At 43.3% G+C, this 15,923-nt stretch overlaps 1 protein-coding gene across 1 annotated transcript in view; it reads right to left on the minus strand.

The window, feature by feature from the left end:
• The window catches only part of PTPN9 (protein tyrosine phosphatase non-receptor type 9), an 86,551-nt gene that overhangs the window by 44,150 nt on the left and 26,478 nt on the right, over positions 1 to 15,923 (minus strand). Inside the window, exons 2-4 of the mRNA XM_082617884.1 lie at positions 5,069 to 5,212; positions 2,691 to 2,780; positions 1,867 to 1,991 (exon numbers count right to left, since the gene is read on the minus strand). Coding sequence (XP_082474010.1) covers positions 1,867 to 1,991; positions 2,691 to 2,780; positions 5,069 to 5,212 — 359 coding nt within the window. The remainder of the gene's footprint in view (positions 1 to 1,866; positions 1,992 to 2,690; positions 2,781 to 5,068; positions 5,213 to 15,923) is intronic.

Genomic DNA, 15,923 nt, shown 5'->3' on the forward strand with positions numbered 1-15,923 from the left:
ACAAATGACATCATAAGGCCATATATAATTAAATACGAAATGATTGGTATTAATAATAACTGCGATTAAAGTCAGAGTAAAAAGAATTTTATGACAAGTTGGAGTGGTGAGGGAACCAGTCACAGAAGTTGGGCCTTAAAGAAAGGGGAAGATTTAGTGAAGAGGAAGGGTTTCCTCCTCTTCCATTCTGGTTCACGGTAACAAAGGAAAACAAGAATTTCTACTCACTAGTGAGAATATTTCATTTGGAAAAAAAAGGGTTCACACTGGGCTTCCCTGGTGGCGCAGTGGTTGAAAGTCCGCCTGCCGATGCAGGGGACATGGGTTCGTGTCCCAGTCCACGAAGATCCCACATGCCGCAGAGCGGCTGGGCCCGTGAGCCATGGCCACTGAGCCTGCATGTCCGGAGCCTGTGCTCCGCAACGGGAGAGACCACAACAGTGAGAGGCCCGCGTATTGCAAAAAAAAAAAAAAAAAAAAAGGGTTCACATTTACTTACCTTACATGCACCCTCTGAATAATGAGAAGTCACTGAGGGTTTTTAAGAAAGGATGGACATCACAAGAACAAAGTTTTAATTACATTTACCTGTGTGATATTCCTATGGGATTCAATACTCACACTGGAAAAAGCAAGCTTTGGCCACTGTCATGCCTACACGAGAGCTCCGACTCTCTAAGCTGCTCAAAGAGGAAGCCAATGCTAAATTTTCGGGTAAAAGAGCCTTCCGTTCATTCCTCTGAGCTAAAGAAACATTTCAAAGGGAACCATACTCTAGAAATTATGCCTGAAGACCAAGCATAAGAAAGAAGAACTGAGAAATTCCACATTTCTGACTGGCTGCTGACCCCTGGTCTTCTCTCCTTAGTAACTTCTCTTTTTTAGAATAATGCTGTGTGTGTGGTCTGGATATATCTCTCACTGAACACCACCAGCAGAAGCTAAGAATATGAAAGTATTAACATTAACAAGGCAACAACAAGTGAACTAGACAGAGAGCCCCGCTTCAGACAATCCTTTGGCTATTCCCATCCTCTAAGTCCAGAAGTATGACTGAAGTGCACAGTTGTCTCTCATTATCTCTGGTCTTAGCCCTCGATATATCACATCTAACCCAGAGGACCAGCCAATGACATTCAGAACAATAACAAACTGTAAATGGCAAGCACCAGGGAAAAAAGAAAGTAAAAGAGAAAGACAACATAGTAGGGTACAAATAGCTCTGACCAAGAGTGAAGAAACCAAGATCTTAGACCTAGCTGGATCAATATGTGATGACTATAAAAGAGCCATAAAACTTCTTGGGGCTTCAGTTTCTTTGTCTATAGAACAGTGATAATACTACTTACCTAAAAGCAGGGAGGGAGACATGACCTGAGCTGGTTCTTTTGGCTTATGCACCTATTTATAAAAATGATTTTGCTTAACTTATACTCTTGGACTCCTATCTCCTGAATGTTGAGTCTCAAAATCCTCTGCATTATTCCTATTTTACAGACAAAGAAACTGAGGCCCCACAGGGTCTTCAGCATCAGGGGAGAATGATCAGAAAGAACCAGCACAGGTCATCTCACCTTCACTCCCTTTCAGTAATGTCATTCTCAATACACTAAGAATTGCTAGTTAACTAGCTTTCTCAGCTTCTGTTACCCTGAAATACAGCCAAGCAGGTCAAGATGCAGAATACCCATCATCTGCATAGTACCTGGAAGCCAAGCCCTAAAGACATGGAATGTTTTCCATTCATAGCACTGCCCAGGGCACATCCTAGGAGCATAGTGAATGCACTGCTGAGTTTAATCAAACCAAACAGTGTCACTTTCCCATCTGGATGTAGAACACCCAAAAGATAATTTCCATGCTCACCTATCCACAGCTCTGTCTAGCAAGTAAAACAGAGCCTGAAGTACCACATGTTGGACTGACTTGTGGGGATGATGTAATCTGGCAGTGAAGAGGGCAATGGAGGCTCCTGTTGGGTCCCGAACATTCTAGAGCAAACAAAACAAGAAATATTTAGAAATCAAATAGAAAATCACAGAAATCATGAAGTCCTCTTATATCCTGCACAAAGGTTTGTTATGAAGAGAATAGATGCTGATAATACTTCTCTGACTTGCATCAATTGCTCCAGAAAAGGAAGAAAGCTTTTTATCATCCCATGTCTGATTCTCAGCACCCCCTGGATCATATTCCTGTGATAGGAAAAAACCACATTCTCTTAACTCTTCAATTACAGAGAAATTAAACAATGGTCTACACTGGCTGCCTAGCTAATTCTCCCAGGCAGGATAGCAAAGAAATAAGCAACAGGAGAAATCCACAGAATACCACCATGGTTTCTATACTCTGCCTTAAAAGTACTGCTGGATACTTACTGGAAAGGCTGTGGTCTCTAAGTGGAGAGGGCTTGCATTAAATAAGGAAGGATGGGCCTCTGACACATTGTATACCCATCCCAAAGGCCTTGACTAACCTTAATGGACCAGTGAAGAAACTTTTCTAAATGTACTGTACAATTGATTTTCAATTATTTCAATTATTACTAGAATAATTTTATGCCAAATTTCACATCTGCTCTCCACTGCTGAGACTCTGATTCAGGATAAGATATCTAGGAACAAAGTCCAAAGAGAACAGCTACAGAAGGAAATAACAAGATACTACAAGAGGGGTTCATTAATACTCACTAAGATGGTGAATTTTCCACTAAGGATCTCAGAACGGAGAGGTTCCTCATGAGGTTTCAGCTTCACAATGCCCTCCTTCCTTCGTGTTTCCTGAAAATAAAAAAAGCAAGATGAATTAATATAAAAATACTGTACACCCATGACAGCTTTATGTAACCACCAAATCTCAGAGATAAGGGATTTTAGAAATCGGCTTACTGAATCATGAATTCCTTTGTAACCCCCCTCTAGGCCAACTGAGTGTTGTCAGAATTCTTGTCCAATGCCAGCTTATCAGCCCCTTTGGGCTTAGGATTTTTTCTTTGAATCAGTGAGAATCCTAACCCTGAAGACCAACCACTATATATCAATCATTACAGTGCAAGGTCAAAGTTCTTAAACATGCAGCAGCACTGATATTAAAATATGCACCCAAAACTGTCTGGAAACAGATATCCTAACACATCCTCCAGGCTTAGGCCTCTCCTGTCTTAAATAGGAGCCATCCCTCCCCTCAATATACTCTCCGACAACAGCTACCATGACCTCATTTTAATTCATCTTCACAGCCAGATTCTTTAAACTCATCCTCAGTTCCCTCACACTCATTCCACTGCACTCTCGTTTCCTCCCAATCTAACTATACCATCCAGAGCTCCTGCTCAATCCAATGGGCATTTTCAGTCATCCCTCGACATGACAAGGTTGACTACTCACATTCTCTTTTTCCTGAGACATTCTTTATTTTTGACTAAAAAAAAAAAAATACTCTCTTGGTTTTTCTATTTCTTCAGCTACTCCTTCTAATTCTCTTGTGGGCTTTTTTCATTCATTTGTTCACTCATTTCACTCACTGACTCATTCATTCATTCTGTCAGTATTTGTTGAGCAACTACTATGTGCCAGGCACTCAGCTAAGTGCTAAGAACACTCTGGTGAATAAAACAAACTAGGTCTTTGTTTATCTTCTTCCCCAATTCATCCCTAAAATCAAATGCAAACGCCTTCAGAGGCAAGGCAGCAAGTGAAGACAGTATGAGTGCTGGAATCACAGGAGAGTGCATGCCTTACATAAAGCATTCAAACTTAACTTTAAAAAACAACACTGGACCAAAGAAAGCAAAAAGTCTGAAATGAGGTTCTGCCCTACACATCTCCCTATTCCTCACACTCTCCCAGGATGACCTCACTCATTCTCATGGCTCCAATATTTACCTCCAATATTCTACTTGGTCACTCTGAAATCACTACTTCCAGTCCAGCCTTCTTTTCCAAACCCTAGACTCACATGCCAGCTGCTTAGAGGACATGTCTATTTGGATATCCCATTGGCACTTCAACCTTAACATGGCCAAACTGAACTCATGACCTACTCTCTCCATGTACCTGTACCCATTCAGTGTCTCTTAATTAGTGAATGCCACCACCATCTACCACCCTGCCACCCAAGTCAGAGACCTGGAATTCTCCACTTCCCTTTCCCCACACTAGTTTAATAAGCAACTCCATCCTATCAATTTTACTTCTAGAATCTGCCCACTTTTTCTCTATCTCTCCTGACACTACGTTTCATGACACCACAATCATCTCTCTCCTAGTAAGTACAACAGCCTTCTAATTGGTCTGTCTCCAGTATAGCCCTTCTGGTCCATCCTCTAAATCACAGTGAAAATAATCTTTCAGAAAGCAAATCTGATCAAGGCATTCTGTTGTTTATACCTTCAATGAATTTCTCTGCCCTTAAGAAAAAGCAGATACTCTCTGATCTGGCCTTGTTTACCTGCTGCTCAATCTCTTGCCATGCCCCCTCTCGCACTCAGCATTTCTGCTCAGCTCAATTTGTCTCTTGCCACTAGGCATCTGAACTTGCTGTTCTCTCCGCCATACTCCCCTACTGTCTGATTCCTACTCATTCTTCTACTCTTAATTTAGAAGTCATTTCCTTCAGGAAAGCTTCCTTGACCCTCTTAATGAAATGTGCTTTCCACAGAACCCAGTACTGTCCTATCATAACATTTCTATAATTGTTTATTTACTCTCTTTCTAAATAGTAATCTCTGCACCGGGAACATAGTAGATATACAATAAATATCTGTTGAATAAATGAATGAATATTGAACAAGATGACCCACCAAATGGGTGTAAGTGAGCTTTAGTTTTAAACTCTTAAACTAATCCTAGTGCCTCTTATCTCACTCTTTTTTTTTTTTAAATTTATTTAGAGAGCTTCTGAATATCTTCAGAAGGATTTTCTCACTCCAAGGTAGGGCTCTTAGATACCAATCCACTTTTTTTTAATGGGACTGGGGAGAACCACTGTTTGTGTAGACTGTGGCAGGGACAACAGCAACATAAAGAACCCAGGTGCCACATGGCAGGTCCATCCCTGAGGTACATACTCTGTAGGAGTGAAACAACTCTATGGCACGGAGCACATCAAACTTCCGGGCCATGAGGAACTTGACGGCCACATTCCAAGAGAGGGGGGAAACGTTGTACTGAACTGTCCACTTGTTAATCTCTTCAAGAAACTGCTTGGTGGCCTGTTTGACAAAGAAAGTAAAGATAGTTATTAGAGAATATATTTACAGGAACAAAAAAATAAGCAAAAAATAAAAAATAAACTTTCCCCAAGCAAGTTTGAACCCAAAGTTTACTAGAGGGAGCAGGGAAAACAAAAGTTGGAAACAGATCTGAAACCAGAAATTGTTAAATTTCATACAACTCAATGAGGGCAGAAGCCAGAGCCAGGTCCAGAGAGCAGGGCTTAGCACAGGAATGTATGAAGAAATAATGAGGGGAAGATCAAGGCTCCCAAATATGATGCAAATTACTGGCCCCAAAGCAAAAAAAAAAAAAAAAAAAAAAAACCCCAGCAGAGTTTGTTTTTTGTTGTTGCTTTTTTTTAAGGCTAAAAAAAAAAGTGGATGGGCCCTCTGAAGAGTTATTGCATAACGCACAGTGTAGTATAGCAGTCTCAGCTGCTGTTTTGGTCCCGTAAGCCAGTCACACAAAGTAAAACAATCAGAAAATGGTTTTAGTTTTGGAATTAGCAATGCTGTTGAGAGCAGCAAAATGATTAGAATAATTTAACAAATGTAAAGGCCAACTGCTCTTTGCACTGACTGACCCCACAGGACCTCTTTGTGTTTCATATGGCAGCCCCCAAAACTGGACACTAGTGCCGAGAGGGTCATTAACAGCTCCTCTGGATAGTGGTTTGGGAGAGGGGTGTGAGGGTAGAGAACCTACTATTGGGGAAGGAGTGGGAATTTTCATTTTCACTGTTTAATCCCAAACTGACAAGATGCCTATTTCCATAATTATTCCTATCTCTTGATTAATCCATGCTCTTTTATCCTCTCTCACCCTATTTCTCCTTACATTTTAACCAGTCTCCGCTCTAGGCAAACCACCCTTCTGTTTCTTCATTTTAGAACAGGATTTACGGGCTTCCCTAGTGGCGCAGTGGTTGAGAGTCCGCCTGCCGATGCAGGGGACACGGCTCCGTGCCCCGGTCCGGGAAGATCCCACATGCCGCGGAGCGGCTGGGCCCGTGAGCCATGGACGCTGAGCCTGCGCGTCTGCAGCCTGTGCTCTGCAACGGGAGAGGCCACAACAGTGAGAGGCCCGCATACCACAAAAAAGGAAAAAAAAAAAAAAGAATAGGATTTACATTAGGATTTTTTTTTTTTTTTTTTTTTTGCAGTACGCGGGCCTCTCACTGTTGTGGCCTCTTCCGTTGTGGAGCACAGGCTCCAGACGCGCAGGCTCAGTGGCCATGGCTCACGGGCCCAGCCGCTCCGCAGCATGTGGGATCTTCCCGGACCGGGGCACGAACCCGTGTCCCCTGCATCGGCAGGCGGACTCTCAACCACTGTGCCACCATGGCAGCCCCATACATTAGGATTTTTTTTTGCATGCATTTTCTAAATTGCTAAACGTTTTCTGCATGGCTATTTTTTCCCTTCCCATCAGAAACGTTTCTCACATATTGGTCCAAAATGTGATCAACTTGATGAGAATTCTGAAATTTAATTGATCAACCAACCAACCCCTCAGTTAAGATGTATTTATTCAACTATTGCAGGGACTTCCCTGGTGGTCCAGTCAGTAAGACTCTGTGTTCCCAATGCAGAGGGCCTGGGTTCGATCCCTGGTCAGAGAACTAGAACCCACGTGCATGCCACAACTAAGAGTCCATGTGCTGCAATGAAGATCCCGCCTGTCACAATGAAGATATGGCGCAGCCAAAATAAATAAATAAATATTAAAAAAAAAATAAACTATTGTGTATTTAACTATTTGTTAATATCTGTGCTACATATAAAGAATTCAAAAATGAGGTTTGTTTCAAGAGGTGTAAGACCAACCTACTATGTGACCGTGGTCTCTAATTTTTCTTTACTTTTTAAAAATATTTGTTTATTTATTTATTTTTGCTGCACCGGGTCTTAGTTGAAGTACGCGGGATCTTTTCTCATTGCGGTATGTGGGATCTTTTTTAGTTGTGGCATGCGGGCTTCTTAGTTGCAGCATGCAAACTCTTAGTTGTGGTATGCGAACTCTTAGTTGCGGCATGCATGCGGGATCTAGTTCCCTGACCAGGGACTGAACCCAGGCCCCCTGCATTGGGAGCAGGGAGTCTTACCCACTGAACCACCAGGGAAGTCCCGGTCTCTAATTTTTCAATTCAAAAACAGGGGAGAGGACTTCCCTGGTGGTCCACTGGTTAAGACTCCACGCTTCCACTGCAGGGGGCACGGGTTTGATCCCTGGTCGGGGAAGTTCCACATGCCACACGGTGTGGCCAAAAAAAAAAAAAAAACAGGGGAGAAAGGGTAACAGGAATGACCTACTTCAGAGTCTTGGCAACAAGTCCTACCTTGCAAATACAATCCAAATTGCTACATACGTGTTTAAATAACTAGCAAACTAGAGTCCCAGGAGAGTCAGCAATAATACCTCATATAACAGAGGACCTGATTCATTCCCCCAATTTCTAGGAAAGGATAAAGGCACTTTACAAACCAGGGTAAAATCTAAGAGGCCTGGGGCTGCACCTGAGCTTTAGAACCCTCCAACTGAGGCAATATACCTCACATCAACTGGAAAAGGAGAGAACCAGCAAAACTAATCAGGCAAAGTGCATAAAGGGAGCCAAGAAATAAAGGCTATGAAGAAAAGCTTTCAGACGATCACTTTGGCCCAGAACCAGTTACAGTCAGACCAGAGAAATGAGTCCCAGAGAAGACAACAGGACAAACTTAGAATGCTCCACCAGAAAACAGTTGGAGTTGCCTCTGTGGGGTGAGTGGCCAGCATCAGAATGAGGAAAGACGGAAGGGAAAAGAAGCCGGCACAGAAAGATCCCAGAAACAAAACTGCGGCAAGTCCGGAAGGTCCCAGGAGATTTTGTAAAGGCTATTTGTTTAATTAACATATCATCTTCTCAAGCCAGCTCTCTCCTGGTCATCTCTGAAGCTGCCTGTAGAGTAAAACACCAGAATAACAGAATATCTTTTTCCCCTTTTTCTAATAAAAACAATCAAAAGACAAAACAATATGCAGGTGGGAGGGGGAAATATAGTTAAATGACCAGGAGGTGATTTGAAATCCAACTATTAAGATGATTTTTCATTTCTCATAAATAAGCCACACCCCAATAAGAGACACACAGGTTTCACACACTTCCTTCCAGGTACATATTGGCTTCCTTCTTTTTTTTTTTTTTTTTTCCCGTACGCGGGCCTCTCACTGTTGTGGCCTCTCCCGTTGCGGAGCACAGGCTCCGGACACGCAGGCCCAGCGGCCACGGCTCACGGGCCCAGCCGCTCCGCGGCATATGGGATCCTCCCAGACCGGGGCACGAACCCGTATCCCCTGCATCGGCAGGCGGACTCTCAACCACTGCGCCACCAGGGAGGCCCTGGCTTCCTTCTTATTAAACTCAGTTCCTTCAAGGTTCTTAATGTCCTGTAGCTCCCAAGAGCTGCTGCCTTGAGCTGACCTCTGTCCCCCGCTGGTCAGGATGTTGTTCTTGGCTTTAAGCATGGGAACAATTCCTCCAGATTTGGCAGGACTAGGCCTTGCATGAAGAGAGTCCAGTGTACTATAAACAGTGATGTGATATTTACGGATACAAATACACTCATACACCGCCTATGTTCAGCCTCATTCTCTCTCTCCTGCATGCCCATTCCTCTGGTCAAAGAGATGAACCTCTTAGACAAGCTAGAAAGATGGTCTCATCTTCCACAGCCCCTCTCTAAACAGTTCATCAGGTCCCTCCCTCTGTCTACACAAGGGTTTGGCACAGCCACGAAGTACAGACCAATTTGTGGTTCTGTTTGTTACCAGAAAAACAAGCCCCAGATATTTTAATGAGCAATACACTCTTCAGAAGGGATCACTGAAATTCCTGAAATTAATATTCAGTGTATTTCCTGGTGAAAGAAAGAATGAGCCAAAAGGTTAAGTCACAGCTTACAAAATACTTCAGATCAAGGTGAATGATTTGAAACTATCTAGGCTTATGAGTAATCACAAGTTGTTCACACCTGGCAACAAAGGAGTGGTCACAGTTCAAACAGCTTTGGTCTTCCTTTGGGAAAAGGTCTGAACTGACGTACAGAAAAACTAACATTATCACTTACAACCCTCCTCAACCAGCTTGTTAGGTATGGGTAAGATTTGTTACAGCATAGTCAAAGCTTACTGTAATTACATACTTCTCCCACAATCATGTTTAAATTGATAAAAACAAGTTTCTTGACTAAGAAACCAGAGAACTACTATAAAATGGCTGAGAAATCTGTCAGTTAAGTGATTACACCCTGGACACTATCTACTGGTGTTGTATGGTATAGGAGAAAATAAAACCAACAACATAGTCTTCATGTTATATTAAGCTCCCAAGATCAGCTATAATTTTCAGATGAGCTCTAGGAAGGGACTAGCAACCCAAAAGGTCCAGAAAAATGGGCTGGCACCCTTGGTTCCACAGTTAGTACCTAAAATCCTGTATTCCAAGACAATGTGGGAAAGAGTGAAACCTACTCTTGAAATAAAGTCCTGGGATGTCAGCCATCTAACCACCAAGAAACAAGTCTAGTAGTCTAGTGGGTTTGGGAGTCAGAAAGAACCCATTCTCTCACTCACTCCTGTATGATTTGGGCAAGTCACTTAATCTCTCTGAGCCTCTATTTCTTCACGAAAAGATAAGGCTTGAACAAGACAACAGATAAGAAGCATTCACCACACTACCTGGCACTTGGTAGGCAGTCTCTGAATGGATGTTCCTTCTTTCTTCTTTTTTTTTTTTAAATTTATTTTATTTATTTATTTTTGGCTGCGTTGGGTCTTCGTTGCTGTTCGCGGGCTTTCTCTAGCTGCAGCGAGAGGCGGCTACTCTTTGTTGAGGTGCACGGGCTTCTCATTGCAGTGGCTTCTCTTGTTGCAGAGCACGGGCTCTAGGCGCACGGGCTTCAGTAGTTGTGGCTCGCGGGCTCCAGAGTGCAGGCTCAGTAGTTGTGGCGCACAGGCTTTGTTGCTCCACAGCATGTGGGATCTTCCTGGGCCAGGGCTCGAACCCATGTCCCCTGCATTGGCAGGTGGATTCTTAACCACCGTGCCACCAGGGAAGCCCATTCTCTTTTTTTCTTAACTCCAGTCATTTCACACTAAAACTTCTTTCAACAGAGAGTTCCTCAAAATCAAGTGACCTTTGTTGTTTCTCTTTAGCTTGTAGCAATTCAATCTCTCTAATCCATTTTATCCAAAAGCATAAATTTAAATTAGAAACCTCCAATATGTGTTCAACTGTAATACAAAAGTCTCTAAAGGAGCAACTTATCCTCATTCAGGGCTGCTCTGTGGCAACATAGGAAAAGCTAGGTCCAGAAGTATTTATACCCCTGCTCCCATCTCTCAATGCTTTTGTCCCTACACTGGCAGCTCTGGAGATTAACACTGCCATCCTGAGCACTAATCCTTTTTAACAGCATCAAACTGACTTGAGAGTATTTCTCATCATAATACAGGAACAATTTTGTGCAGGACAAACACCGTGCAAAAAATGCAATCAGTCACCCTGCACTGAATACCTAAATAAGGAAAGTGATTCAATATAAGACTCAGTGTCTGCCTTTTACCAAATGTGAGGTTACCTCCGTATTTCAGCAAATAAGCCATTTCCCCATTAATTCCAGTGACAGATACATTAGTAAATAACCTTCCTCTTATGCCTGTTTTCCCACCTTTCCTTCATTGTGAATTTTCTTGTAATGTCTAGTAATCCTTTTAGTCCACATCAATCTGCCAGGAAACAGAATCTGAGCTAAAATACACTAGCTTGCTATAATGCAGCAAGGTGAAGTTTGCTGAATTTTCAACCTAAAAACTACGCTCTTGGGACATCCCTGGTGGTTGCAGTGGTTAAGAATCTGGCTGCCAATGCAGGGGACACAGGTTCGATCCCTGGTCCGGGAGAATCTCACATGCTGCGGAGCAACTAAGCCCGTGTGCCACAACTACTGAGCCTGCGCTCTAGAGCCCACGAGCCACAACTACTGAGCCCGCGTGTGCCGCAACTACTGAAGCCTGCGTGCCTAGAGCCCATGCTCTGCAACAAGAGAAGCCACCACAATGAGAAATGAGAAGCCCACGCACCGCAATGAAGAGTAGCCCCCGCCCTCCAGAACTAGAGAAAGCCCACACACAGTAACAAAGACTCAATGCAGCCCCAAAATTAATTAATTAAAAAAAAACACTACACCCTTTCCTTTGGCCCTCTGTTATTGTGCCAAACACAGAAATAAAACTAGTCTCTTTGAATTAATATTTACTGGTTAATCTCAAATAATTTCATTTTATCAGGAAAATTTTGCCTTTTCTTAAAATGTGATTTTAAAAGAGCCAGTGCTGGGCTTCCCTGGAGGCGCAGTGGCTAAGAATCCGCCTGCCAATGCAGGGGACAGGGGTCCGAGCCCTGGTCCGGGAAGATCCCACATGCCTCGGAGCAACTAAGCCCGTGCACCACAACTACTGAGCCTGCGCTCTAGAGCCCGTGAGCCACAACTACTGAGCCCCAGTGCTGCAACCACTGAAGCCTGCGTGCCTAGAGCCCATGCTCTGCAACAAGAGAAGCCACCACAATGAGAAGCCCGCGCACTGCCATGAAGAGTAGACCCCGCTCCCCACAACTAGAGAAAGCCCGCACTCAGCAATGAAGACCCAACACAGCCAAAAATAAATAAATAAATATTATTTTTAAATTAATTAATTTTAAAAAGAGCCAGGGGCTTCCCTGGTGGCGCAGCGGTTAAGAATCCGCCTGCCAATGCAGGGGACACGGGTTCAAGCCCTGGTCTGGGAAGATCCCACATGCCGCAGAGCAACTAAGCCCATGCGCCACAACTACTGAGCCTGCGTGCCTAGAGCCCGTGCTCCGCAACAAGAGAAGCCACCACAATGAGAAGCCCGCACACCGCAACGAAGAGTAGCCCCCGCTCGCCGCAACTGGAGAAGGCCCATACACAGCAACAAGGATCCAACGCAGCCAAAAAAAAAAAAAAAAAAAGCCAGTGCTGGGACTTTCCTGGTGGTCCAGTGGTAAAGAATCCACCTTCCAATGCAGGGGACACGGGTTCAATCCCTGGTTAGGGAACTAAGATCCCACACACCAGGGGGACAACTAAAGCCCACATACCACAACTACGGAACTCGCGCGCCTCAACTAGAGCCCACGTGCTGCAAACTACAGAGCCCTCGTGCTCTGGAACCTGTGGGCCACAACTAGAGAAAAGAAAACCCATAGGCCACAACTAGAGAGAAGCCCACGCACCACAACGAAGAGCCCAAGCACCGCAACGAAAAACGGCACGCGGGTGCCTCAAAGAAGATCCCGCATGCCACAACTAAGACTTGATGCAGCCTAAAATAAATAATAAATAAATCTTTAAAAGCAAATAAATAAAATAAATGAGCCAGTGCTTGCTTTCTTTTTCTTTTATTATTATTTTATTGCCTTATATCTGAGGTTTACAACAGTGCTTGGCACTCAGCAAAAATACTTGAATGAATAATTAATAACAAGTAAAGGATGGATAAGCAATCCTTCAAACTCAACTGGCCAATAAAGTTACAGAAAATATTCAACCTCATTAGTAATCATGGAAATGTTACCAAAACCAGCCAAGGTTCCCCCCCACCCCGCTCAACGCTACTACCTAGTGTTGGTGAGGGTTCAGCAAAGGCACTCAAGCAGTCACTAAAAGACCATAAAAACCAGCATATTCTTTGACCCCGCAATTCCACTCCCAGAAAAAAAACCTAGATCTGTGAACATTTTCATCAATAAGGATAATTAACAATAACAAAACAGTACAAATCACCTCAAAATATAAATTGATGAAACAGTGGTAGTACACAGAATGTAACATTAAGATGAAAAAATGCTCATTAAACATTAACACAGATCATTAACAAATAGGTAACAACAGAATCTCATTTTCATTTCTTCAAGTCTGAATACATAAAAATATGAAAATGTTTGCAGTAGTTATTACCACCACTAAGTGTTAAGATGAACACTCTGAAATCTTGGTGTTTTCCTGTATTTCCCCAGTCTTTCCTTACAATAAACATGCGTTACTTTTGTAGTCAGAGAAAAGGGGAAGGGAAGGTTTGGGAGTAAATTTGACAAATCAATTTTGAAGTACTGAGTCCCTAGCAAAGTATTCTCCCCCAAGACTGCCACCCTTAAACCTTAGTAACTCTGCTACTAATTCAAATCACTATAACAGCGGTGCTGTTTGGGCACCCAAACTTTAAATGAAGCTAGAGGTGGAGGAATATTAAATTCAGCACTTCTAACTGCTGGAGTAACCACTCTGCTCGATCCAGCTCTACAACTTACTAGCTCTGTGCTGTTTCCTTATCTGTTAAAAGTGATGAGTACCCTGCTCATAGGAACGTTGAGGTTTAAATGAATTAATGTTTCATTTATAATAGAACCCAACATACGTCAGCATTACATGTAAGAGCCAGTGCTTTCCTTTTTTTTTTTAATTAATTAATTAATTTATTTATTTATGGCCGCGTTGGGTCTTCGTTGCTGCGCGTGGACTTTCTCTAGTTGCGGCGAGCAGGGGCTACTCTTCGTTGAGGTGCGCAGGCTTCTCATTGCGGTGGCTTCTCTTGTTGCAGAGCACGGGCTCTAGGCATGTGGGCTTCAGTAGTTGTGGCTTGCAGGCTCTAGAGCACAGGCTCGGTAGTCATGGCGCACGGGCTCTAGGCGTGTGGGCTTCAGCAGTTGTGGCTTGCAGGCTCTAGAGCGCAGGCTCAGTAGTCATGACACACAGACTTAGTTGCTCTGCGACATGTGGGATCTTTCCGGACCAGGGCTCGAACTCACGTCCCCTGCATTGGCAGGTGGATTCTTAACCACTGCGCCACCAGGGAAGTCCCCAGTGCTTTCTTAAATAGGGTTTTACTGCATCTTAGAAGGAAAAAGTTTTAAGAAAAACTTCTGATTTTATCATGTTATGAAATAATTTAAGAAAATCGGTAAAAAAAAAAAAAAAAGGAAGAGGTCAGCCAGCAGGTGCCTCTAGGACTGAATGGCTGAGGGTGGGCTGCCGTCAGTCTCTGCAGGCCGGGTCAGGCCTCCTAAGAGTCTAAGGTGGTCCACTGTGTATAAGCATTGGTGGTCTTGCACGGGGCGCCATGCAAAACGCCATGAGTTAGAAGCTGGGGGACGGAGGGCTTAGAGATGCTTGAGGGACATCCTTAACCTATGTGAAATGTTGGAGGTTGAGGTGAAAAATATGGCTTTGGTATCTTCATGGAAGACTGCATTATTTCGGGACTTCCCTGGTGGTCCAGTGATTAAGAATCCGCCTTCCCATGCAGGGGATGTGGGTTCGATCCCTGGTCGGGGAACTAAGATCCCACATGCCTTGGGGCAACTAATCCAACGCACTGCAAGTACTAAGCCCACGTGCCACAACTAGAGAGAAGCCCACATGCCACAACGAAACATCCTGCATGCTGCAATGAAGATCCCACGTGCTGCAACTAAGACCCGACGCAGCCAAATAAATAAATAAATAAATAAATAAATGTTTTTTTAAAAAAGACTGCGTTATTTCAATCCTGAATCTGGTTCAGTTCCCTTACTGACTTATTACTATATTTTAAAATGTTTGTTTAATTAAAAAAGAAAAAGGAAAAGGTCAATCAAAATCCCATCACCCTACAGCTATTTTCATGTTTTAATCATTTAAAAGTGGACTTCCCTGGTGGCGCAGTAGTTAAGAATCCGCCTGCCAATGCAGGGGACACAGGTTCAAGCCCTGATCTGGAAAGATCCCACATGTCTCAGAGCAACTAAGCCAACGCGCCACAACTACTAAGCCTGCGCTCTAGAGCCCACGAGCCACAACTACTGAAGCCGGCGCACCTAGAGCCCGTGCTCCACAACAAGAGAAGCCACTGCAATGAGAAGCCCATGCACCGCAATGAAGAGTAGCCCCCGCTCGCCCCAACTACAGAAAGCCCACGCGCAGCAACGAAGACCCAACACAGCCAAAAATAAATAAATAAAAAATTTAAAATATGAATAATTTAAAAGTTAAAGTCAACAGAAAAATACTAATAGATATATACTTTTCTAAGTTTATGTCCCCACAACCACCACCACTACCACCACACACACACACACACACACACACACCTTGGGGGAAGGGAAGAAGAAAGAGGGACTATTCAAGTATACATTGTTTTAGTGCAGAGACTTGTTTCCTCTCTGGCAACCTTCCATGACTAGTAGCAGTAGTATCCCCCTTCAAGGCAAGAGCACAGCAGAGCTCTTTCAGGCATCCACTCCTGTAGTCAGTCAAGCATTCACAAGTATTTGCTGAGGGCCTACTCTATGCTAAGCAGTACAGTAGCTGTTGAGGAGACATAATTTAGAGAGATAAAGACCCATTCTGAGCAGGTTACAGTCATTTAAACATGGAGACATGTATAAATGGATCAGCATCATATAATTTGATAAGTTCTAAGACAGACCTATGAACAGAGTACTATGGGATTCAAACTCTCTAAGAGAATTAAAAACAAGTCTTTTTTTTGGCAAATACATGAAATTTCCATTTTATTACAGTTTTATACCACATTAGTTCAAATGCATTTCTCTACAACTACTCCAACAGAGCTCCTCTGGAATTACTTCAGTCATCCTTAACATGT

Source organism: Mesoplodon mirus (assembly GCF_964341445.2).
Source record: "Mesoplodon mirus genome assembly, chromosome: 4".
NCBI lineage: Eukaryota > Metazoa > Chordata > Mammalia > Artiodactyla > Ziphiidae > Mesoplodon > Mesoplodon mirus.